Raw genomic sequence first — 25,988 nt, 5'->3', positions numbered from 1 at the left:
AAAATTGTTTGGTTTCTGATTGCAAGTGACCTTTTGCTGTCCTCAGGCTGTACGTGGGTATGATTTCTGAGGTGGCCCAGACAGTTTGGAGAGAACTGCTGCCTCAGTTCTTCCTCTGTGCAATAAAACACACCCTAGCTTTCAGATGAGGAATGCCTTGTGGTGAGATTGTTATAGCTCTCAGTGATTAGTATTTTTCATGTTCATCTCTCATACCATCTTCACTCATCTTAAAAAGCGGGTCACTGTTTGAACTATGAAGCACTTCTTAGATTTGTCTTAGATTTAACAGTGCTCAGCTGTAGTACATTCCTTCATAGAGCAGCCCAAGCCACAGTGCCTGCTGTGCTGCTGCTTGTTTCCTGCCCTTGGGTGGCTAACAGATTTAGCTGTAAAACTCTATAGCAGTGCTAGCTGCAGTTTGAATGGAACATAAGAATACAAGCCTTTCGGCCTGCAGGTTTCCTCGTACTCTTAAAATCTTAAAAAAATTGATAATTCATAAAACTATTCCAACACTTTTAAAAGACTGAAAAGAGGTCCCCCCCTGTAATGAGATTGAGGCTTTTGTCAATGATGAATAATAATCTTACAGCAGGAAGATGTTACCTATGCAAGAACTCCCTGGGTGCCTCCTTCCCTACAGAAGTATTTATCAGAAATCCTACAGAAACAGATGAAGAGATTCTCACCTGTATTCAACCCCTCCCCATTTCGCTCCAGCCTGCGCTGGCTCAGCTCTGCTCCTTCCCCGAAGTATTGTCACCCCGCTTCCCTCCTCAGAGCATCCAATGATAGTCCCTGTTTATGTTCTGAAGGAGACGACTTGTGTCATTTGTAGTTAATGTGAGCGTTAAAACTTCCATTATTCATGGGTTTACAGATTGATTTTTTTTTTTTCTCCTGCCAAACAAGTGTCCTCAGCTCCTCCTTTTGGTAATAAGTTTCTGAAATAAATAATGCACTGTGTTTTGGCTGCTTAATAGCTTTCTGACTACACCAAAGAGAGTGTAATTATGTAGAATGCCATGTGCTATCAAGCTCAGACAATATCAGTGGTAGTTAAGCCCACAAGACTAACATTTGAGAACTCTGTTCTTGATAACCGAATAATTTTTCATCTTCTGTACCAATACCCCAACAAATTGATAGGGTAATTTGTGACAACAGAGATGGTGAAGGATCTAGACGGGTTGAGCAGGGGGACATGGGAGGAGAAGCTGAGGTCCATGGGTTGCTCAGCCCAGAGCAGAGGAGCTGAAGGGAGGCCTGCAGGCAGCTGCAGCTCCTGATAGGGAGCAGAGGGCAGCACTGAGCTCTGCTCTGTGTGACAGCGACAGGGCCCGAGGGATCGGCAGGGAGCTGTGCAGGGGAGGGGCGGGTGGGGGTCAGGGACAGGGTGTGCAGCAGGGGGTGGTGGGCATGGCCCTGAGCTGCTAGGGCTCAAGAAGTTTCTGTACAGCTCTCTCAGACATACTGTGTAAGTTTTAGGCAGTCCTGTGTGGTACCAGGAGTTGGACTTGATGATCATTATGGGCCCATTCAAACTCTAGGTATTCTATAAAATATTTTACTTGGTGCTTATAACTAACTGGCCATTGTAATCACATGTATAATCGATGAATATACAGATGTTATAATCATGAAATAAACAAGAGAGTTGGGCTAAGCAGGTTGTTATAGAAAAGAGAATAAATGAAGTGCTTACCTTCATCCTGGGCTCACTGCAAAACTCCAAAAAAGGGATCTCTAGAAGAGATCCTTCCCCACTGGCAGTCAGCTCTTAAATGGGTCTAGGAGAGGTGCAGCCAGGCTCCACCCCTTCTAGCAGCCCAGGTGAATTGCCTTCACCTGTGCTCCCAGGGCTGACTCATTGCTCATCTCAGGTGATCAGTCAGAGATTCAGGCCGTGATTCAGTAGTTCCCATACACCACGTGTTAAAATTAGGCATGCTACAAAAGAGGTCACGTCTTGAGAGCCAAAAGGAGTGTTTGCTAGGAGTCTGTATGCCACTATGGATTTTTATCACAAGATCTCTGTGTCTGGAGGGTGCCTCAGGACAGACAGTACTTGTTGGGATGGATCTGGGGCCAGGAACCATGCTGGTCATTGTTATGGCTTCCCATGGGAGCAGAAAGGGCAGCAGCCTATTATCTCCTGTGCTTGGATTCAGCATTTAGGGATTTTATCCTTATCCAGCATCCAGAAGGATAAAAAGAGGGAAGCTTTAATGGAAATGTGAGGACCATGGCTTTGCTTTCCTGGCTACCCTGAGAGTTCAGGAGCTCTGGAAAGCAGTGACCTTCATTAAATCTCCCGTATTCATAGCAGCTCTGACTTTACCAAATGCTGTAAGAACCATTTTTCTGTTCTCTGAGAAAAGCTTCTGAAATGACAGCAGTGATGTGTACAGAACACTCATTCCATGCTCCTGTAAGTGCCTGCTTACCCTGCATGGATGGATTGAGGCCGGTTCTACCCAGGTGCAGAAGTTTGTGTTGGAAGAACAGGTCCCATCCCTCGTCTCATCCTTCCTAACAACAGCTGAGATTTGTAGCATGTTCTTCCGGGGCTTCCTGCTTGTACCCACAGGCTGCTCCTTGGGCCTGTCTCCACCCTGAGCTTCAGTGATATGAATTCCATGGTGTTTTCTAGGGGGGAAGAAAACTTCTGTGAGTTTCCTAGTATACAGGTTGTGCTTCTCTCTCTTGTCTGCTAAATGCGAGTGGCTGTGTCTGTGGGGCTTGGATATGTGCATTTTAGGCAGATGGAAGCAGCTCTTCAGCAGCTTGTGTGTAGTTAATGAAAGGCAGGTCCTGCTGGACCGTCTAATCTCCTACGTTCAGGTGACTTGCTTGGTGGTTGAGGGAGAGGCTGTTGATGTAGTCTGCCTAGACTTCAGCAAAGCCTTTGTCTCCCATAGTATTCTCCTGGAGAAGCTTGCTGCCCATGTTTTGGACTGCTACGCTCTTTGCTGGGTAAAGAACTGGCAGGAGGACTGGGCCCAGGAAGTGATGATGTTTGGAGTTAAATCCAGCAGGCGACTGGTCACAAGTGGTGTTCCACAGGGGTCACAACTGAGGCCTGTCCTGTTTAAAATCTTTATCAGTGATTTGGATGAGGGAATTGAGTGCACCAACAGTAAGTGTGCAGATGACACCAGCTTGGGAGGAAATGTTGAATTGCCTAACAGTGAGAAGGCCCTATTGAGAGATCTGAACAGGCTGAATAGTTGGGCTGAGGCTAGTGAGATGAAGTTCAACAAGACCAAGTGCTGGGTCCTGCACTTTGCTCATAACAACCCCAGGCAGCACTACAGGCTTGGGGCAGAGTGACTGGAAAGCTGCGCAGAGGAAAAGGATTTGGGCATGTTAGCTGGCAGCTGGCTGAACGTGAGCCAGCAGTGTGCCCAGGTGGCCAAGAAGACCAATGGGATCCTGGCTTATATGAGAAATATAGTGCAGCCAGGAAAGCAGAAGGGAAGCAGAAGGAGGGAGGAGATTGTCCCTTTGTATTTGGCTCTGATCAGGCTGCACCTCAAGTACTGTGTTCAGTTTTGGGCTTCTCACAGCAGGAAAAACATTGAGACCCTCAAGTTTGTCCAGAGAACGGCAGCAAAGCTGTGAAGGGTCTGGAGCACAAGTTTTTTGGGGAGCAGCTGAGAGAACTGGCGTTGTTCAGTCATAGAAGAGGAGGCTCAGGGGAGACCTTATTGCTTTCTACAGCTGCATGAAAGGAGGCTGTGGGGAGGTGGGGGTCGGCCTCTGCTGCCAGGTAACAGCAATAGGATGAGGGAGAATGGTCTCAGGTTGTGACAGGGGAGGTTCAGGTGGGATATAAGGAGAAATTTATTTTCAGAAGGAATGGTGAGGGATTGGCACAGGTTGCCCAGGGTGGTGGGGGAGTCACCATCCCTGGAGATGTTTAAGGAAAGTATAAGTAGTACATAAGTATATGTAGCAGTTAGTGTGCAATATTGGTGATAGGTGGATGGTTGGATCAGTTGACCTTAAAGGTCTTCTCCAATGTTTATGATTCCATGTTTGTTTTTTTTTAAGCTTGAAAACTTTTGTAGCTTTAAAACTTTAAAGGAATTGGATTCATTTGGAAATCAGTCTCCTGGTTGGCTCAATACTGTTATGGTCTAACTGATTTATTTTTACCTGACATTAATTTAAGTGCACATATTGTTTTCTCCTTTACAATACCTTCGAGTGCAGCAGCCCACATGGGTGTAGGGACGCTCACTGTGATCTGTGCAGCTCTGGTTTGATGGTGATGTCCAAACAATTTGTCCAAACAGCCTGTTTGGAGCACTGTTTGGAGTACAGTTTAAATACTTGGGATAGTGATGTAGGCTCCACTTGCATTTTGCTATTTTTTTTTTTTAAACCTTTCCCTGAAGAAGTTACTAATGAAAGGCAGCTTGCCAGAAGCTCAGGGTCCATTATGCTGGAAGTTGTTGAAGCGTATTTTTTTTCCTCCTTTAAAAGAGGAGGCGTGTACTTAAAATCTACACATGGGCAGAGGGAAGCTGGAAGGTTGCTTGTTTTCTCTCTCTTGTCCCCAGATGTACGCTGTGAAGCAGAGAGCTGTGGGTGCCACGTTCTGTGCGTCACTTCAGCTGCGCAGTGTTAGCGTCCTCAGGCAGCTTCAGGAACGATGTTCTTCTAAGCTCTTTGTGGTTTAAGTCCATGGTACCTCAAATGTTCATAGCATGAGTGACCAAAGTGGATTTGTTACTACCAAAATCAGTGGTCTCAAATGTTGTAGTGTTTTTCTTTTGTTTTCTCATACTAGCTGTTAAATGATGCCCGCTCTCAGAACAGAAACGGTAACGTTTTCTTTTTGCAGACTGGAAGAAAGAAGCTTCTCTGCTGCATGCTTGGAGTTCAAAACAAATACTAAAATATAGTTCTTTTTGGATTTTTTTTAACTAACTTTAGTGTTTTTTTCTAATTTTCTTGTTTAATTTTGCAATAAATATGGCTTCTGGTAATGGGCTGTTCTGTAATGTGTGCTATTACTTGGCATAATCAGTTACAAATGATAGTTTAATCTTGCAATATCAGTTGAGTAAATTTTTGGCTTTTAATATCATAGTACTTATTATAAAAATAACGAAACAAATTGTAACAGAGCTACTGTCTGCTACCAAATTGGTAAATGCTTTATAATATATTAAACTGAGTATGTGATGAACCAGCTAACTTTCTCATTTCATTTTGACTTCTCTAGAGAAGTTGGAGGTTGCACCACCATCTCCAGGACAACTGAGACATGGTAAAATAAGAGTATTTGCTGAATGTGGTTCAGTACTGTGTGGTCTTTGTGGTCGAGTTGCTTTGTCTTTCTCCTATGAGCCATTGATCTGTCCTCATCCCCATACTACTGCAGAGTAGGAGAAAACCAAAGCAAGCACCTACAGTGCTTTATTTCATAGCACCTCATCTGGTGAGAGAATTCCGTGCTATTTAACAAAAGTAGGACAGAAAGCCCAAACAAAAGAGCACTGTTCAAAGCCAGAAGCAAATGCTGTTGGTCTAAGCCAAGCTGCATTGGTTCTGTAGAACCTTGAAGATTTTTGTTTTCTTTTTAAGCTTAAAACTATTGACTTGCTGTGAGTTGCACAGATGTTCAATAAACTGAGATGCTGGGGCAAAATTATACAGAAATTGGAAGTAGACTTCTTTATAAAATCATGTTTCTTCAATTTCTGATTTCTCTTCCAAGTCATTTTATTTTTATGACTTCAGACTCTGTCAGAGAGTAAATGCATGTAGTCAAATATTTTCTACTTTTAGGTATTTATGCTTATATATTTTTTTTCCCCTTGATCAGTGGGGTTTTGTACACTCCATGGATTCTAAAATTCTGTCAACTTCCCTGCAAATGTGAGCTCATGGTACAGCTACGCACACACATTTTGAAAGCCTTTGGCATCTATTTGTGTGCTTTTTTTGCTGTTAGCTTTTGGTTTTTTTTGTCCTGCTATTTAAAAAGAGAAGTTAATACATTCCGTGCCTTAGTCTTTTATGTGTACATTCAAGAAGGTATATATATATTATTGAAAGGTTGTTAGAGAAGACCATACGTGTTCAAATACCTGAGCATGAAATGTCTTGTGTGACATCAGTTTTTGCGGTAATGGATTCGTGGTGTTTTTTAGAAGTAAACCTAGAAGAGAGCCCTGCTGGTTTCTTCTCACCAGCTTGTGAAGTTCATATACTCTTCTTTCTTCCTGCATATGTTTGCATCTCCGAAAGTTTATAAAATGTGATTATTAATCCTATCTGAAATAGGGGAAAAACTAAATAGCTGCATTTTGAATTAAAAAAAGAGTGAAAAAAAATTGATTTTCTAAGCCGTGTTTGTAGTCAAGTAGTCTGTCTTCCATGCTATATTTAGTATGCTAGCACCTGCAGGCAGTGCTCTGCAAATTCGTACCCCTCTTCTCAGAGAGCATGTAAATTAAAAGTTGAGAGAAAAAAAATGGAGTAGAACAAAAAGGAATGATACAGTGATACTGTGCTGGTTAGAAATTATTCAGACTATGTAAGTAGTCTGGTGAGACCTCTTGGCAATCTTTATTGATACTGCAGAATGAATTGGAAGGATTGTAAGTAATATCAAAGCTTGTTCAGTATCAGTTTATTTTTTTACCTACTAACAGACATATGTGGCTTTCATCCAAAACTGTACAGGAATTTAGAAAGAATAAGTTACTTCACATGGTTCTTCACAAGCCATTAATACGACTTGAGTTGCCAAGCTTGCCAGAAATAAAAGCCAGACACAAACAGAGGTAGTGATTCTTGCTGTGTTGCCTTTGTTTCTCTTAATGGTGATATTAAATTCACATTTCAGTTGTGTGTGTGTGTGTACTGGTGAACCCATTATAAATATGATCTCTTTGTTACTTATTTTTTAGTGTTCTTCCACAATGCATTACCTTTTGTAGGGTTTGGATTTTTGGATAACGCAATTATGATTGCTGCGGTAAGTTCATTATTTAATTCCCTAATCAAGCCAATACTGTTTATATTGTACTAAATGAGAGCTTCAGGAAGTCTTCTTTCCTTTTATATCAACTCAACTTGTTTCTGCTCTTAATTTTTCCATTAAAATTTCCGTGCTCTGTTTTGACTTTGCAGAATGCAAAGTGTTGTTTTATCATCTGAAGGCCAGTCTTGAGACAAATTTTACTGAATTAGGAAGAAACTTCTTCAGATGCATGCTTCAAGATACATTTATGATCATGTAGTTGATGCAGTTTTGTATCACCTAATTCTAATGTATTTATATCTAGGTCTTCAGTGTTTTTTTACTCGCAGTGGTGCAAGCATAGTTGGTGTTGATGCTCATTTGTATTGATGTAGCATGGTGTTGCTGAGTAATGAATGCTCTTTAAATATTTTCAGTTTATTTGGAAAATGAAGTAGGCTGGTGAAACAGGAAGATGATTCAAGACCAAATATGCTGTTCCTTGGGTGGAATTATAATTGACAATGTAATGTTAATCATGGGATAACTCAGGCGGGAAGGGACTGCAGGAGCCGCTCTGCCTCTAGTCTTGCTCTTGATTTGGACCTTTTTGGGGTCTTTAATGTCTTGCGCAAAGCAGGATTGGCTGAAAGATCAGACCAAGATGTTCATGGTTTTATTAGGTGGAGTAATTTAGGTGAAAAGCAGTAAGGGCAGAGAATGTGCAACCTGTCTGGGCTGCCTGTTTCAATGCCTGACTGTCCTCATTGTGAAAAACACTTTCATATCCTGCACAACATCCTTGACTTTAAATTGGAGAGACGTAAGTGTGACAGATGGACCACTTGGTGGGAAAGGAATTGATTGCATAATTGCACTCAGAGTTGTGGTCAGTGGCTTGATGTGCAGGTGGAGGCCAGTGATGAGTGGCGTTCCTCAGGGGCTGGTTTTGAGATTGGTGCTATTTAACATTTTTGCCAGTGGCACAGACAGTGGGATTGAGTGCACCCTCAGAACGTTTGCTGGCAACATCAAGCTGTGTGGTGCAGTTGACGTCCTGGAGTGAAGAGATGCCTTCCAAAGGGGAACCTCACAGGTTAGAGAGGTGGACCTTTGTGAGCATCACGAAGTTTAACAAGGCCAAGTGCAAGGTCCTGCATCTGAATTAGTACAGTCTCAAGCACAGAGAGCAGACTGAAGGATTCAGGGGGTGTCAGTGGATGTAAAACTAAACGTGAGCTGGCAGACTAGAAAGCCAGACATCCCCTAGGCTGCATCAAAAAAAGTATGGCAGGCAGGGTCTGAGGGGTGGTCATTCTTTCCTACTCAGCTCTCATGAGACCCTGGAGTATTGTGTCCATGTCAGGGGGGCCGTAGGGGCATGTAAGAAGGGCATGGACTTGTTGGAGTGGCTCCAGAGGAGGGCCGTGAAGGTGCTCAGAGGGCTGGAGGGCCTCCGTGAAAACGTGCTGTGGGAGCTGGGCTTGTTGGAGAACAGAAGGCTCTGGGTAGACTTTACAGCATGCTTCCATTACATAAAGGGGAGCCTACAGGAAGGATGGGGGGGAGACTATCAGGAAGTGTGGTGATAGAACAAGAATTTTGACCTAAAAGAAGGTAGTTTTAGATTATATTTAAGGAAGAAATTCTTTACTTTGAAGTGGTAAGGCACCAGAACAGGTTGCCAAGGGATACTGTGGGTGCTCCATCCCTGGATGTAGGAGTTCAAGGCCAGGTTGGACGGGACTGTGAGCAGCCTGCCCTCGTGGAAGGAGACCCTGTCTGTGGCGGGGGGTTGGACCAGATGGTGTTTAAGGTTTTCTTCATCTGAAAACATAAAGGAGATAAGACACTACATTTTATCTGTTTGCTCAGTATTTCTGGAAGTTTGCTTTCACACAGAATCACAGGATCACAGAATTGTAGGGGTTGGAAGGGACTTCCAGAGATCATCAAGTCCAACCCCCCTGCCAAAGCAGGTTCCCTACAGCAGGTCGCACAGGTAGGCATCCAGGCAGGTCTTGAACATCTCCAGAGAAGGAGACTCCACCACCTCCCTGGGCAGCCTGTTCCAGTGCTCCGTCATTATGTTAAGAATTAAGAGTAAAGAAAATGGTATGCAGAAATGGAGATTACTGTTTTAGCCATTAGGTTGCCATTATGAGGTAATGTAAAATATTAAAAGCGTAACTAAAGTAGCTTCTTGTTGTAGGGGTGATGCATATGCTGGGAGAATAAGAGCTATGCAGATCTAATAGAAGTAATGTCCATTTGTCCTTTCAATTTTGACATAAGCAAATAAGTGATAATTTACCAATTGAATTGATACTCTATTTTAAGTCCATATCCATCAAATAATGAGAACTCTTATTTTTCAGGGAACCCAAATAGAATTGTCCATTGGAGTTGTCCTAGGAATCTCAACCATGGCAGGCAAGTAATAAAAATGGAGTATGCATAGACTGATGTGACACATTCTTGTATTTTAGATTGAAAGTAGGCCACAGGGCTTGAAATGGCTCTTCTTTAGTCTTGAAGCAGCAGTCTTTCATAATAAATAAGAATGCGTTCTATTTGCAGAAATAGGATTTCATTTCAAATCCATTCTGAAATTCTTGGGGTTTATTTGTTTGTTTTAATCTAAAAGTCCAAATCCTGGGTCAGTTAGAAAAGTACGTTTGCATTTCTGTAATGGAACTGCTTTTAAATTCCCCAAGATCTAATATTAATGTACCTATTTGCGAGTGGCTGTTTGCTTGCAGTGCTAAGAGTAATGTTTGATGTGCCTCTGCTGTCTTGTCCGGTGTTCTCAGTGATTTTCCTGCCTCTATGCAAGGTGCAGAGGCAGCTCTGCTCTCCAGCGCTTTGCTAAAACTAATGAGCTCTGCTTCACTGCTTCTGTGCCTTGGCAGTGTGAGAGGGAAAAACTGCTTATGAACTGCAGGTGTGGCATTGCTTGAAAGCACACAAATAGCTTGGATGGAAGTTTGTACAGCAGAACAAGTTAATCTTCTGGAAATTTGCAGCCCTCCATTGCAATGAAAGACAGTCACAAGCAAGAGTATATCTTTAAGATCTCCTGTGAAATCATGTATTTTAAATATGTAACTTTAAAGTGTTACATATTCAATTGCATATAATATTTATTCCTAAGCTGACACAGTGTATAGAAATGATGCCTGCTTTTGAATTGCTGAACAAAGCTGTATATGCTCTATTTCCAGTGCTTCTGTGCCTCTCCAGGCACTGCAGGGCTTTTGGTGTGCAGTATTAGCTGGTGAAGCTCAGCTGTGTGTGGCCATTGTTGGCTCTGATCTGAAAAGTTTTTATGCCAATTTCCAAGTCATCTTTTTGCATTTGTGAAGTCCTCATGTAAGCTGACAAAAATGTCACTATTCTGCTGCTGTTATTCCAAGTTGTGATGTAGTCAGAAGATAAGCTCAAAAATAAAATTTCTTGTAGTTTTCTCTGCAGTGTGTACTGATAAGAGCCAGGGCCAATAGCAGTGGGTGTGGAAGGATGTTGGTTGCTTTTATTCTGTATTAATATTTTGGCTTCTTCCCTCTCATCACCAGCTGCTGCTTTGGGAAACCTTGTTTCAGATTTAGCTGGACTGGGGTAGGTCTGAATTTAAGACTGTTTTTTACTCTTTTGTAACCAGTGTTGGTGTTGCTGAACTAAAACATACAAACTGTTGAAATTGTTTGTGTCTTTTTGTTGGTGTGGGTGTTTTCTTGTTGGTTGTTTTTTTCTTTTTCCTTCTCTAGCTCTAGAGTTGTACTTCAGTAAACCACGTGACATTTGATTATATTATTGAGGCCAAAACTGCAGTGCTGCAGTTTTGAAACAGAGACTAACTCTTCCTATTACATATTGTATATTAAGTGATAACACTGGGATTTGGAATTGGTGTTTAACATGATTCAGTGCTGCCATGACAGAATATTACCTCATCAGGTTTTCAGATCTGAGCATGTAACAACACATGTCCTTCTGAGATACAGCAAGAATTGCAGATATAGTTGCTATATCTGAGAAGAAAGGAGTAGCTTCAGATCTAAATGTATCTATTTGCTGCCAATAACTCAGTATTTTATTCTGTTGGATATACGCAGATGCATTTCGCTTTTTGAAAGGAAATTTCCGAGTGGATCCTAAAATAAAGTTGTTTCTTTCATTTTCCCTCTAGTTTTTTCTTCTGCAAATAAAAAAAGTTATTACAGAAAAGGGTGAATGGTCTGCAACATTTTTCTTGCAAGGATTACTTGCAAGTAATGCACAGTAACATTAAAGCCATCTTGTCTTACTGTTTGAAGAACTTCTGGAGATACGGCATATTAAATCAGTAAGAAAATTAATAGATTTGCATTGATTGGAAAAGCGTTAGGAATTCAAATACTTTCCTGTATTTACCTCTCTGTGGCTTTATGAGTGTGCTGAAGGAAAAGCTATTTTTCAGTGCTTTAAATGGTTCAAAATCCTTTCCTGAAAACACTCTCCTATCCCAAATAATTTGTTCTTGGTTTCTAATTCTTCCAGTCTTGCAGGTTATGTAGAAGCTTTGGCTTCACGGCTGGGTCTCTCAATCCCTGATCTGACGCCCAAACAAGCTGACATGTGGCAAACACGTCTTAGTGCACACTTGGTAAGTAACCTGCAGGCACTCCTTGTGGGGATCCTTCTTGTTTTAACCAATACAAGATAGCTCCTTTTGTCACCTTTGCCATTAAGTATTTAATAGCTGCCAACACTGTGCAGATTTCCTGAAAGGTTTGGTTGAGAGCCTGTATTGGCATCAGCAGAATGGATTGTTTTGAGCTTGGGCATTTTTTTGTATACAGCAAGCCACAGGTGGCTGGTAGTATGGATGATCTCTGCAGTGACTGCATGTATGCTGTGCAGTTACCTTGCTTGAGCTCTTCAGACGTTGTCTTTAATTTCTTTCCTCTCCTGTTAACTTTTATGTCTAGGTAGATTGTGAAATCTTTTCCAATTATTTATTTTTGTCTTCACCCTGTGCCTTTACAAACTGTCACGTTGCTCACTTCTGACCTTGATAATAATTTGCATTACCAGATTTAAGCGAATGCTTCTTGCAGTTGTGCCTTAATTTTGTTTATCCTTCCCCATCTTCCTGGCCATCATTCTAACCCTTTGAATCTTGAGCTCCTCGCTTATTTATCACACGTGCATCTCCTGATGAGTCATTCATTCATTTATTTAGAATTGTCTTTTATCACACAGGATTATCATTTAGCACAGGATTTCTTAATTTGCTAATTACACACACTTGTCTCTGTCTCACAGACTGTTTCGAGTCTGCATGCTTGGAAAAATGTCACTCCCTACCAAAAGCTAGAACAGATTGTTCATTGTCTTGATTTTGGTGGTACTGCACACAAATAAGTAATAACTGATCAGTGAGAAACTTAATTTTTTCCCTCTTTCTCTAGGGTAAAGCTATTGGAGTGACCATTGGCTGCATTTTAGGAATGTTTCCTTTGTTGTTCTTTGGCGATGAGGAAGAAAAACTGGAAGAAAAAAATTAATGTTTTTACGAGACGTACACAGATGTAAACTAATGTACCTCAGTTACTCAATTATGCTGTCAATATTTAGGAATTAACAGACAGTAAAAATGCATAGACTTGGGAACAAAACCTTCAGCATGTCATTTTATGGAAACACTAATTTATTGTGGCTTTGTTGTGTTCAGTACTTCTTTTTATAAGATACCATTTAGCTTTCTATTTAATGTACATTTTTGAAGTGTTTTCACTTATGGCAAATGATGTTTACCACTTCCCCTTTTGACATTATTCTTTAACATATTATTACTTTAATAGTCCACTGTGGATGACAGTAACACTCTTGAGTTGCATATTGGTTGCTTAACAGATGTAATTGCATGACAAAAAATTTGCAGCTGTTCATCAGGTCCTTCAATACAGATTATTAAGGAGGTCAGTTACGAGTGATTTGAAGATCCCTCACTTGACAAGAAGGCTGAGTGCCCCCTCACCAACTCTCATTCTGCACTGCCTTTACATCAGGTATTTCAGTGATCAGCATCAATCTAATTTGCTTTCTTTATAATTCTGAATCTCTGAATTGTCATCTGAGGTGATCAGTCTAATGCCCTGACCAAGGTAAGTGAATGCAGTATAATATCCTTTCCAAGTTCATCTTTAGTGGTGTCTTAACTCTGCCTTCTGTACTTCTGTATTAATGTCTCTTCTTTCCTTTTTTCTTCCTGATAAACAATAACTTGAGAATTCAGTTGAGGTCTCCTTCAGCTTATCTTCCTGAGCTTCTCATGTATTATCGAAGAGTTCAGATTTCCTAATTCAAAAACACTTTTTTCTTTCTTTCTTTAAAAAAGTTCTGTTTAAAGTGAGGTGTGAATGGCTGATGGGGGCTGAAGAGGCTGGGGAGCCTTTCAAGAACCGAATGAGTATTGGCATTGCAAGTCTGTGATGGGTGGCTTAAACGAAACAATAAAATATTCATATGCTGTCAGTCTGGATTAGAGGACCTGGTTTGCAGATTATAACGCCGGATTTATGATTAAACTTTTTTTTTTTTTTTTGCTGTGAGACTTCTGAAAAAAAAGAAAAAAAAGAAAAAAAAAATAAGACTTGAGGCCTTCTTCCTGTTCCTGCCTTTTGGTTTTGCAGTCTTATTTGATGTATTATAGATCTGACAGTGCAGTCACATGTAACTGTGCTTTTTTATATGTTCATGAATTATAATTACAATTATCAAGAGAATTTCAGGATCCACTTTGCCAAATAACAATGCTAAGCTGATAACTATTTGTTCAAGGGGGGCTTTCTTACCTCTTTCAATACCATTTGGAAACAAGATTAAAAGAGGGACAGCCTAGGCACTTTGAAAGTTCTGTCACTGGAATTGTTAGCACTTCTGAAACCAACAAATAAATGGTTTAAAAGAAAATTCCATCCCATGATTTTTATTTGCTATACAGTCTTATTGTAACCTGGACGTTTACAGAGCTCACTGCTTATCTCTTGGCCATAAATCTGTCTTCTCTGTACTAATTTCTAGAAGCCCCTTAAACAGCAGCACTGAAACTTTGACACCAAGCTTTAATGAAGGTCACCATGATATATCTCTTTGTGAAAAGCAGGCTCTGAAAACTTGGAGACAGTAGGCCTGGTAGCATATGCTGTCTTTTGTGTGTTAACCCAATCCTGACCAAACTGTAAAACTGAAAGAAATCTCAGCTAAGCAAGAATAACACTAAATACAGAAGTGTTCTGGCTTGCACTTTCAAGGTGGAAAGCTTTTCTTTAAAAACAACAACAACAGCAACAACAAAGAGGGTCCTGTTAGAAGATAATGCATTTCCCAGGAGTGGGTTTACAGTATGTCAGTAATAAGGTTTTTTTGCTTGTTTTTTTGTTTTTTTTTTTAAGTTTCATTGGATTTTATTTTTTCAGATGCCCATGTTTGCCTTGCCTTAAGCTCTGACTTTTCTGCCTGTGTATTTCTGTTTCTGGTATGTTTCTAGAAAAACTGTATGTATTTTGTTTTGTTTTCTTTTTTTTTTTTTTTTTAATTGAAATACACATTAAAACAATTTTGCATAACTTTTTTGCATTTTTTTTAAATGAGAATTCCAATGGTGTTTCCCATTGCAATACTTGGCATCTTCATTGGAATCTTTCACGAGCAGCCAAACCTCTTTCTTTGCTGTCATTCTAACTGGAGCAGTAATTTCATCACTCTTTTTCAAAGGTCTTAAGAATAATCAGCAGGCTGTGTCAGCTCTTGCTGTAGTGTTCTTTTTATGATGGCAATAGGAAAGCTCATGTACTATTGCTCAATAGTTTGTGCATGTAAATTGATGGCATTATATTGCTGTATGTCAACCTACTGTATTTCAACCAACGCCTTTAAGGAGAACTAATGAATACCATCAAAGAAATCAGTTGTGTTTTGATATCTATTTGATATTTATAAATGTGGCGGGTGACACATGATAAGAAACCTTGAATGTTTCAGGTGCTTGTATGATGTTACAATCAAGGTGACTTTCTGGGTTTCAGTATTTGACATAAATGAAAACTCATTTGAGAAACATAGTGGCTCAGAAGGTTGAGAGAAAGCGTTTGTTGGGGCCAAGGTGCAACCCTAAACACAGTAGGGGTGGTTTGCTTCACCCGTGGGATCTGCTTTTTTGTGGATGTGCAATTGTTTCATGTGAAGTAGAAGATTTGTGCCTGATCCTAAGGTGTCTCCTGATAATGAAAGAATTCTTTTTCTGGTGTTTATAGTTGAAAGAAATCCCCATTGCTCTGATCACTGTCTTAAAAATATGTAACTGAGAAGACAGAGCAATAACAAAAGTCTCCTCTTTGTTTTCTGTTGTTTTCTCCTTCCTTAATAAAAGGAAATCAGACACTCTCAGAGTTACTGAGCAGCTTTAGTATTACTCTGTTTTTACTCTGTCAAGCTTGTCCTGAGTTAACAGGAGTTTTTCTTGTTAAAGGGCTGGTAGACATGAAATTGTGTTTATTTTAAAATACTGTATTTTATTGTAACTTAAAATGTAAGTGTATTTTCATTTTTACTGTATGTTATCCCTAGGGAGAAAGAAATGCATCTGATAATGTGGTTACCCAGTTCTACTTGCTGATATTTCTCATTCGTGTACTTTTACATAAATTATTTGAATTCCAAAAATGTGTTTTGTATTGTCTTTAATTAAATTGCCAAACTTTCTGTAAACTTTTGAATTACAGCAGATCTGTTCTGTTTCTTTATTAGACCACGTGCTGGAGGGGTCATTTAATGTCTTGTGGACATTTGGTCTCAATTAAGAAAGCGAGTTTATTATGTAAATTTTAAATGAGAGTCCCATTGTCACTGATGGAGGAGATTAGCACCAAGGAGTAGTTTACTTTTGTCCTGCCCTGTTTGGAGGAGAAAACTTCAGCAATTAAAATGTTTGTATGGTAAGTTAGCAGCATTTCGGATTCATATGAGAAGTTCTGTAGTAACTGAAGTTTGTATTTTGAATTCTCCTGGACTTTGGAGCTCTCCAGTACTTACAGCTGTCACTAATCCAGCCAACATACTCTGACAATTTTATATGATGTAGTGATAAGCTGACAGAGTGGCTGTTCTTAAACTACAGGCCTTAATAAAGTTTTGAGGAGTTATTATCCTGTGCTGTCTCTCTTATGGTTCTGGAGTATTTTGACCTAAAACCTTAAGAGAATGGCCATGGATAATCTAGGTTGCAGTTAGTGATCTTGTAATACAAAGCTCCTGTTTGAGAGTTTTTATTTAATGTTTGTCAAGGCTTTTAACCTTTATCTCAGTGTTCAAAAAGGACCCTTATCACCTGGAGTATCTTTCAAAATAGTATTGAGGGGAGTGGGAAGGGTTTGTGGTAAACTTGACTGCAGAAGTCCAGTCAAAAGCAGAAAGTTGTTTTGTTTTACTTTGAAAGACAACTTCCTCTCTTCACAGCCAAACCCACCCTCTAGGCAAATCTGTTCACTTCCTTCTCCAAGCCCCCTAAGTGAGAGTGGTCAGGAGCATAGCACATGCATGAGCAAGGCAGTCTGTGTGCCTTGCATGTGTTAATTCAGAACAATTACCTGGGGTAGCAGTGTGGGGTGCAGAGCGTTACCATAGGATGTTCTCCTGTAAATAGATGATGCCAAGATAGGCTGCTTGCAGCAGATGAAGAGAACTGGCTGGGAATATTTATGGTTTAACAGTCTTCACCTTAGTAGTCACTGAGCATCTAAGCAACTGGTTTAAATATAGATGCAGCTATGGATACTACTCCAGTCTCAAGAGTTGCTCCTTCTGTCTTTGAGATGCAGCTGTCAGAACAATTATAGAATCATTAAGGTTGAAAAAGGCCACTGAGATCATCTAGTTCAACTGCAACCCATCACCACCGTGCCCACTGATGTTCATGATGTACTGCTGTGCTGTGATTTTCCTGTGTATGTGATTTGTACCAAATACTGTGTGCATAGATAATGCCTGTGGCACTGACAAGTGCAGCAATGATAGTTGCTTCCCTGTCTGTGCTATCTTTTATGCAGTAAATTGCAACACAGTACAGTAAAAGGAAATGGGAGGAGTGAACTGAAGATTTGAACCTGCTGTATGACCCAGTGCAGCTTGTACACCTTTGTTCGTGAGCTGTAAAGGCAGCTCTGAAGATTGATCACAACAGCCTTCATGATAACGTTGCTGTCTATAGCATACTGATTTCTGTGTCACTGATCATGGTCCTTAGTAATGCTGTTTAATGGTTAACATTGTAAAGGTTCTAGTTGTTTGGTAACAACTCCATCATAGGTAGACGGCCAGAACAGAGGTTTTTTGGCACATTTTCTTGGTTTCCTGGAGCCTACCAATAGCAGATTTGGAGGTGAGATGAGTAAAAAATGCCACTGTATCTCTGTGTCATTGCAAGAGTCAAAAATCTGTACAGGAAAAGAGGTTGCTGTGTGTCCAAACTTTTTCCTGCGTTAATAATAAAGAATTTGGAAGAGGAGTGCTTCAATGTGATAAATGTGTTTGTATTTTCATCTTTAAACTCTTGACCTATACTGTTGCAGAACAGCTATAGCCTGTCTCTTATCTTCATAAGTTTTAAACCTAAAAGCATTTGTAATGAGTTTGATTGTTCTGAGCAAGTCTTCCTGAAATACTACTTGAATCTAGGGGAAATGAAGTGTCCCCCTCACGCTGTTTTTTCTCCTAAATACTGCATAGAACTTATGAGTGTCCAGTGATAACTTGTCCAAGGAATGCGAAGCCAACTCTTACTTGTGTTGGACTCAATGTCAACAGATATCTCCTGTTCACTGGCTTGTCTCAGTGATCTTCTCTGGATGAATCCAGCTGTAGTAGGAAGATGTTTTTGGATGGGATCTGGTACTGTTCACTGACTCCAGTTCCAGAAAGATTAAAAATCATGCAAATTATCTTGTGTTGCCTCAGTCTAAATTCAGTTTTCAGTATTTGTATTTGAACTACTTTACAGAAATTGCTATCGAGTCTCTTCTTGCTGTGCTGTAATAGCAATCTCCTCCATTTTTCCTTCCTCAAAATCTTGATTCTTTGCATCTTGGAAGAAGCAATGGCAGCTGAAAGGAATGAGATTTCTCTGTTTGAACGTGAAGGCCATTTATCTGGAAACTTAGATTTCTCTTCTGTGAACGGCGCTGCTTATTGAATCCTCTCGGGATCTTGTGTTCCAAGCTTGAGATGGCTCCACTTGCAGATGCTCAACATTTAAATTTAAAGGTAGTTTGTATTAGGTGAATGTCTGTCCTTAAAAAGTGAAAATGCTGTTCAGAGTGATGTTGTAGAAGGTTTAGTATTCATGTAGCATCTGTCTTCATCTCTTATACTGGAAGTGGAGAAACAACACTTTACATGGTGTCCTGTTTAAGAAGAAAGGCACTAGACGCTGACCATTGCCTGTAACTATCAGTTAGGTCCAAGGCATTTCATAGTTCCCTGTTGCAGGCTCCTTTACCTGGGATTTCATGACTCTATTACTGCAAGAGGATTGGGAGCACTTTGTGTGTGTGTGGGCAAAGACTTAAGCTGCTGTGCAGTATCATACCTCTTTGAAATTATTTACAGTTTTAAACCTGATGTATTTTCTTTAGTTTTGTTTTCTTGATACTGTGTATCAGTGATTTGTCTTCCCTTATGAAAAGTGCCCTATGTTTTTGCCTGTAGGCTGTAAGTCATTCCAATCCTAATTATTACTGATGGATAATAATAGATTCTTTTCAAGTGGATTATGAAGTATGCTGAGTGTGGGACCATTAACTTGTTAGAAAACATGTATCTGAAGAGTTAGACTTGCTGCATTAGACCTAGAGTTGCTGCTCCTGTTGGGAAGAGGCCATCATTGAGCAGAATGGCAGTGTGGTAACAGGAATGTATTCTTGTCTGCGCAGCACTGCGGCTTGGGTTTGGCAGGGTGATCCCTTTGCACACTGGTGATACTTCTCTTTTGAGAAGATGGCTCGTGTGTTTGTTCCACATAGGAACGAGGAGGAAGTGGAGGAGAGTGTGATTCTGTCAGGTCTTTTTCCCTACACAGGAGTGCATAGAGCTTCTGATAAAAGGTGAAAATATAATGGTTTGAATTCGTGCTACTTCTCTGCTTTTCTCTGTGCCTCAGAGTGCTTTCAGCCTGCTGAGAAACTGGAAAAAAGAGCTCATGAGGCTTCTCTCCCTGTGTGGCTTTTCTGTACATCTCAGCTGTTTAGCTGCTGATATTCTACACGTGGAGGTAACAATAAAAGGAGAAATGATAGTAATGTGTGCCCCTTTTGAACACAGGAGCTCTTGCATGAGATAAGTCCTTGCATAAGGAAAGTGATTACCGGTGGTTTATCTTTTCAGTACAGATAAAAACTAGTTAGACGTTAAGGGAAAAGAGCCCATTTTTGTCATTTTTTTCAGAATGGATGCAGCTGTGCAGGTGACTTGTTCTGTTTCTCTTATTCTTGGCCGCCCCCCCCCAGCCATTGCTTGTACCTCTTCATGCAGGAGCACTACGGGGTGCGGATTTTCTTCCGCCTGTTTTCACCTTTCACTAAAACCTGTGAGTGGCCGCAGGACTGGGAGAAGCTGCTTCCAGAGCCATTGCTTGTCATTTAATGTAACAAGTGGTAATGCTGTTGATGAAACACAATTGAATCTTGATTGTCTTTGATAGTCTTTTCCAGTTGATTTGTAAGTGCAGTCATACAGTAGATCATTCTTTCTGGGAAAGCAATTTATTTGGTGGGATCACATTAGAATTGTGAAGGTGGCAAGATGTGAAATAGGGCAGTTGTTTTTGTACATATTAAAATGAGAGGAGGCTTCTCCCAGTTGGTATTGGAAACCTGAATGTCATTTAGAATAACTGTCTCCTTATCTCTGCTACAGATGAATGCATGGGCTCTGTTTTAGGAAATTAAAATGTCCTGGGAAACCCAAAATACAGCTGCAAGTCATATTTCTCCAGATCGGTCAGATGATGTGTTGTTGTCTTGTTGGCTCAGGCACCAATATCCTACAAGCTCCAAGGATCATGCAAGTTAGAGCATTCCTGAAATGACATTTCTCTGATTTCTGTGTTGCTGCTGTACTTCATCTGGGTTATGTATCCCACTGCCCCTTTATTATAGAATATACATAGGATGTCCCAAGCATGCAGTGTCTTGACCAAAAATACAATGTTCATCCTTACTGTATGTTCTGTAAGCCATGGTGGCTCTTTGGAGTGTATTGTAGTTTCAGGCCTACCTTTTGCTCAGTTTGCAAAAGTTCAGATTTTCCTCGCCTGTGCCCTTTGCTTCTGATCTGTTAAATTATGAATTGTGTGAATCACATGGTATGTGAAGTTGACTTTATTTCAAAATGAAATCATCAACTCCTTGCCTGAAAACTAGTTTTTGTTGTAGAGAAGCCTAGAACTTTAATTGCAGTTGGAGTGGCTTGATGGCAAGGGCAGTGACAGGGAAACAAATGACATAAGACTTTACAGCAGGGAAGATCTCTTCTCTCTGATTGTTCCCCGTGACATTCTGTGTGGGTAGCAAATTACGGCTTTTGGTTTTCATTTCAGCTTCTGTGATAGAAAATGCAAATGCCACGTGTGGCACAACAGCGGGGCTCTCTGTTGTAAATGGCTATGCCTGAAAAGTGCAATCTGTTTAAAATAATGTATTTTATTGATGCCTGTGGGTTGTGGCTGACAAACAAGGATCTTAAGAGCGTGTTTGTAACTCGAATGTTGTTAAATGCTGTCAGTTGCTGAAAAAGGCTTAGGGATCCTGGTGAATTAAAAACTTCATGAGCCAGCAGTATGTACTTATAGGCTGGATGGATGGTGGTATCCTGGGCTGCATCAGAAGAGTGATGGGCAGCAGGGAGAGAGAAGATTGTACCCCACCTACTCTGTCCTTGTAAGACCTCATCTGGAGTTCTGCATTGAGACTTGAGGCACTCAGCACAGAAAGGATGTGGAGCTGTTGGAGTGGGTCCGGAGGAAGGCCATTGAGATGGTCCAAAGGTTGGAGCACCTCCACTGTGAAGACAGACTGAGGGAGCTGGGCCTGTTTAGTCTGGGGAAGAGCAGGCTGCAGGAAAACCTCACTATGACCTTCCAGTATTTAAAGGGAATTTATTAAAAGGAGGGAAATCAACTTTTTACAAGGGTAAATGGTGTTAGAACAAGGGTGAAAGGTTTTAAACTAAAGGAAGGAAGATTGAGATTAGATGTCAGGGGAAATTTTTTCACTGTGAGGATGATGAGACGCTGTGGATGCCCCAGACCTGGTGTTCAGAGTGAGGGTGGATGGGGCCCTGGGCAGCCTGATTTGGTACTTGATCTAGCTGTTGGCAAACCTGCCTGCAGACAGGGAGGTTGGAACTTCAAACCCCAGGCATTCTATGGTTCGTCTGAAAGTTGACATCATGTAAGGCAGACCAGCTAAAAGCCAGCAGTGTGAGCTTGCAAGTAACAGGCTATGTTAGAGGTGAGATTGAAATGTCAATTTGTAGGAATACTCTGCATCTGCCTGTTCAGTGTGGGGTCCCTCATTTAATGAAATCCTGAAGAATGAAGTAAGAAAGGAAGAAAATTCAAAAAGGAAGTGAACTCTTCCTTCAAGAGCTCAGAGAAATACAAACAAGTTATTAATTTTATTAAAATAACTAAGAAAATGACAGCAGCAGTATTTGATTGTGGCAATCCCACTGATTATTATGAAGCTGAAAGGTTTCAGAGTTGCATCTGATGAAAACCACTTCAGTATGGATCGTGTATTGGCTCGACTCTAATTTAAACTGAGTCATAGTAAGGAGAAATCATTAATTTTACATGTGTTATTTCTTAATCTTTTTATTTCCCAGTGCAATAAAGTAGGATATTTCCTGTACGTGAAGTCTGAACAAAAGTGCTGTTTGTTCTGTTCTTGTCATTGAAAGTGGTTTTTGAAAACAACAGAGTGTATTTTTTGTTCCTAGATGATAATGAATCTAACATGTAATGTGTTTTGAAACAGTCTTAATGGTTTTAGCTGGATAAATGCTATTAAGATCCTGTCACATGTAAACAGAAAGCTTTTATTTTTCTCACTCTGAATCTGAAATGGGAGTTGTTGTTAAAAAGCACTTTGTTTTCCTCCTTAATGGCAGTCTGTGTTTCACGTGGTCTGGGTGATAATTACTACAACACTTCTGTTTACAATTTAGCTTTCTTCATAAGAGATCTTACCTGACACAGTGGAAGGTGCAATGGTAACTACTTGTTCACTCTGCAGGTACCATACTGGCATGGTATCGTTTTGTTCCCTGCTTCCTCTCTGGAATCAGCACGCAGTCTCCTGTAGCTGTCTGTTACGGCTCTGATTTTATATGCGTCTTGGTGATTTGCCCTCAAACGTTGTGGAAGAAACTTTGAAAACTAATCTACTGCCAAAATAATCTGCACAGTCACCAATTCTTGCATATCAGATTTAAAATGCTCTGATGAAGGCCCTTGAAATAGAAGTCGTCAGTGTGTGCTGTGACTCACACATGCTTGTGATCTGGTCTAGCTGAGTAATGAATCTTTGTTTCAGTTCCTGTAGTTTTTTTTTTTTTTTTTTCCTCTAAGAAGGATTTAAGAGATTCCCTAATGCAGCTCTGTTAGGTGGTTGGGTGCTGATGCCCACGTGCAATCCAGGCCCAGATTGTACCTGCAGAGGGAATGCCATCTCTGCATTGCAACTGCCCCAAGCTGCTGCCCTGACAGCTGTGATGTGCCCACGTGAAGTCAGCAGCAGTGTCCTGTGCTGGCGTAGTGCCTGGTGGGGCAGCTCCTGTTTTTTGTGCCTATGAAAGTGTAGGCCATGTATGGAAAGGCTGGAAGCATAAAAGTCACTCATTGCATCCTCCTGAGGTCAGGCAGATGTTGCTGAAGAGTGCAGTATTTCTAGACCACTTTTCAGCTGCTGGTAAAAATTTCCCAGTGAATATCTTTTTCTGTGTCAATATGTCTAAATGTAAATGCTGCTGAAAATGCCTTAGATTGAATTGTTTGACTTTACATTGAAGTCAGGTAGTGGCACTCTGAGTGAAAGCTCTGTTTGCAGGTTCAGGGCTTGCAGAACAGCTAAACCAATTTTCAGCTGTGACTCAGGAACCAGTTAGCTAAGTGTGGTGCCTGCTGGAAAATGGGTATGACTTTTAAGAAGGCACACGTACTGCAGGACAAGCAACAGCCCCTTGAGTCACAGTTTATACATCTGGAACCACCTCTGATTCAGTAGTTATTGTGGTTTCTGTGTACTTCATCTTGCATCCTCATCTAATCTTATTCTAAGCACATTTTTCTGGTGTCTTCCATTTGGTAATGTTGGTAATGAGATGATTGTTCATATTTCCTCCAGAGTAAACAGTGGTGGCACAGAGGACAGGGTCTGCACCTTCTCAACGTATTCTGTTTTCATGGAGGTTGTAGGGATGCATAAGTGTTAGGAAAAAAAGGAGGAAGAAGAACACTACCACCAAACCAAAATCCTGCCAACCCAACCCATAGCTGCTGATGCTACTGTCTGTGCCTGTCTGCTCTGGCTCCATCTGGCAGTTGTGTGCAGCATGTTGTGGGTGTATTGATTTCATAGTTCTTCTGCACGCTTTAATCTACAGCTTTGATACCTTTTGTTTTCATTAGTTTCCTTTTTTTCTCCTCACCTCTATTTTTAACTGTTCTTCAGTTCACTGCTATGAGTTAGTGCTCCAAGGCGCCATGTCCAGTAATTCTTCCCTGTGTTTGGTGTATACACGCTGGAAAATACACCAATATTGCAAAGAAATCCCTTCTTTTAACCACTCTTAGTCACTGCTGAAACACACTGCTCTCTTCTGTCAGTTCTACCAGTGCTTTCATCCCACATAGTGCTGTCCTCTCCGCAAGTAAAAAAGCTCCATTTACCTGTGCTTATAGTCACAGAATAGAGTATTTCAAGCAATGCCACAAGATAGCTGTAAAGAGTAGGAAAATTTTACTGCCTTTACCTTTCCTTCCTCCTGACGTTTCTCTGCAGTCAACTTTATCTCAACCTTCCTTACTGCACAGAGCAAATGTTCTTCATTTTCTGTCACCTCTGAGCTTCCAGCCCTGTGGGCTTCCAGCACTAAACAGTTGTTTCCAATTTTGGCTGCATACGCAATTAGATTTTTACTCATATTAAAAATGTGTGAATTTCCTCCTAACCTCTTTGAGTTCTTACAGCACCCTGTTACTACAGGAATGTTACCAGTAGTGGAGGGTGAAAGTGCATTTGTTTCTTAATATTTATATTTTACTTTGTCTTTTAAATGCCAGCTATGTCAAAATAATTATTCTTGGCACAGAAGGGATTACTGACTACCCAGTAAAGAACATCAGTATTGTTGCTGTTTCCTCCACTGTCTTTGTCTGTCTCCTTCAGCATTATAAACTGTTGCATATTCAAAACATGATGCCACACTTATTTTTCTAATCGTAGAAACAGTGAATCAATTCATAAGCTGACAGTTTTGCTGGAGGAACCTACAGCACATCAGCTTGTTGTCCTGTTTGGAGGGTAGACTGTCTCACTGAGCTGTGGCTGTCAGAAGTTGTATCTCTGAGCCATGTGGAGAGGGAGATGTCTCCGGATGATGACTGTGTCTCTGCTTCCAAAGAGGAAGGTCAGCTGGCTAAAAAAAACCCCAAAAACATGCACCAACCTGTAGGCTTCTAGTAGAAGGTGAAGAAAGTGGAAAGTTGCTGGCTTATGGCTTTTGAGCTGAAAACTGCTTTCTGTCTCCTGTGCTCACGGTATACACCTCATTGTGGGCTGTAGGGCTGTGTTTGAAGGATTGCTGCCGGGTAACTTGAATCCTGAGAGGACAAGAGCTAGCAAAGACCATCATACATCTAAGGCAGCTGTGACCCAGCCCAGTGAAATGAACACTTGCAGATCTGCTTGGTAGGGCTGTCCTGCTTTTGTTCCCTTGACTCCTGTGATTTGGCTGCAAGGTGATTTTGATGCATGGCTTGCAGGTTCTGGAAGATTGCTGTCTCTGCAATTGGTATAGATGAAGAGAAGAGCGATAGGGATGGATGGGGCAATTTCTTTTAACTGACTGCTCTTCAAACTTGGAGCAAGCACAAAGCTATAATAAAGTCTTTCACCTTCAGCACTAGATGCTATTAAATTGAAAATAAAGGCATTATTTCTGGTTGTGCGGGATTGGCAGGCTCACACTTCTGTTGGCAGGTAGCAAAAAAAGCTGTTGTCCTTTATTGGAAAAAGGGGGAGTCTGCTGCGTTCTCTGCCTGAAAGAAATGCTGTGTGTCATCTGTACTGGAGGTTTGCCTTAATGTCGTAAATCAAGTGACTTCTGGAACATCAGCTCAGGTTCTTTGCAAAGCTGCTTTTGCAGTCTCTGGTTCTCTGTAGTGCTTGGGAATCTGGGCCAGAACCAATACTGGTAATGGTGCGTCAGGTTGTCTAGGTGATTTAGGCAGATTTGGCAGGATTGTATCCAGAACACATTAGTAAATGGAAAATGTGCTAGGACTTCTGCAAAATAAATTGAGCAGATGGTAAGGCCTCAGTTCTGTGTCTCCTAGCCTGTTGCTCCACAATATGAAATGCTTAGTTGTCATTAGTACATGGCTGTCTTGTGTAAGAATGTGTAGTGAGTATCTGGGGAAGAAGGGAGACTACATTTCCTTGAGCAAAAGCCCTCAGTTACGTTTGAGACTAAGACACTGCTGCCATAGAGGCCTGCTGAGGGCAGAATCACTGAGGTATGTGAAGATGCTGTTCAGTGTCTCTTTGCAGCAGCATTTTGGATGGAGGGCTCACGTTGTATGAGAGGCAGCACCAACATAGAGTCAGGTACAAGGTTCCATTAACCTAAAAGTTGAGGACTTCTTGTGGGCATGTGATCATTTTGGGTAATTGATAATAAA

The 25,988-nt window shown here is 40.9% G+C and overlaps 1 protein-coding gene across 3 annotated transcripts in view; it reads left to right on the top strand.

Moving 5' to 3' along the window:
• The window catches only part of TMEM65 (transmembrane protein 65), a 31,183-nt gene extending 15,444 nt beyond the window's left edge, over positions 1-15,739 (top strand). For all 3 annotated transcript variants that reach the window (XM_042869049.1, XM_042869050.1, XM_042869051.1), the window contains 6 exons: positions 5,240-5,284; positions 6,933-7,000; positions 9,364-9,418; positions 10,561-10,603; positions 11,525-11,630; positions 12,439-15,739. In XM_042869049.1, the coding sequence (XP_042724983.1) occupies positions 5,240-5,284; positions 6,933-7,000; positions 9,364-9,418; positions 10,561-10,603; positions 11,525-11,630; positions 12,439-12,534 (413 nt within the window). In that variant the 3' untranslated portion in view covers positions 12,535-15,739. The remainder of the gene's footprint in view (positions 1-5,239; positions 5,285-6,932; positions 7,001-9,363; positions 9,419-10,560; positions 10,604-11,524; positions 11,631-12,438) is intronic.
• Positions 15,740-25,988: the final 10,249 nt, after the last annotated feature.

The sequence above is a fragment of the Lagopus leucura genome, unplaced genomic scaffold (genome assembly GCF_019238085.1).
Source record: "Lagopus leucura isolate 7727_CA_CO unplaced genomic scaffold, USGS_WTPT01 Super-Scaffold_100002, whole genome shotgun sequence".
Taxonomy (NCBI): Eukaryota; Metazoa; Chordata; class Aves; order Galliformes; family Phasianidae; genus Lagopus; species Lagopus leucura.
Note: the sequence above shows the minus strand (reverse complement) of the source record. Positions and strands in the feature narration are given on the sequence as shown.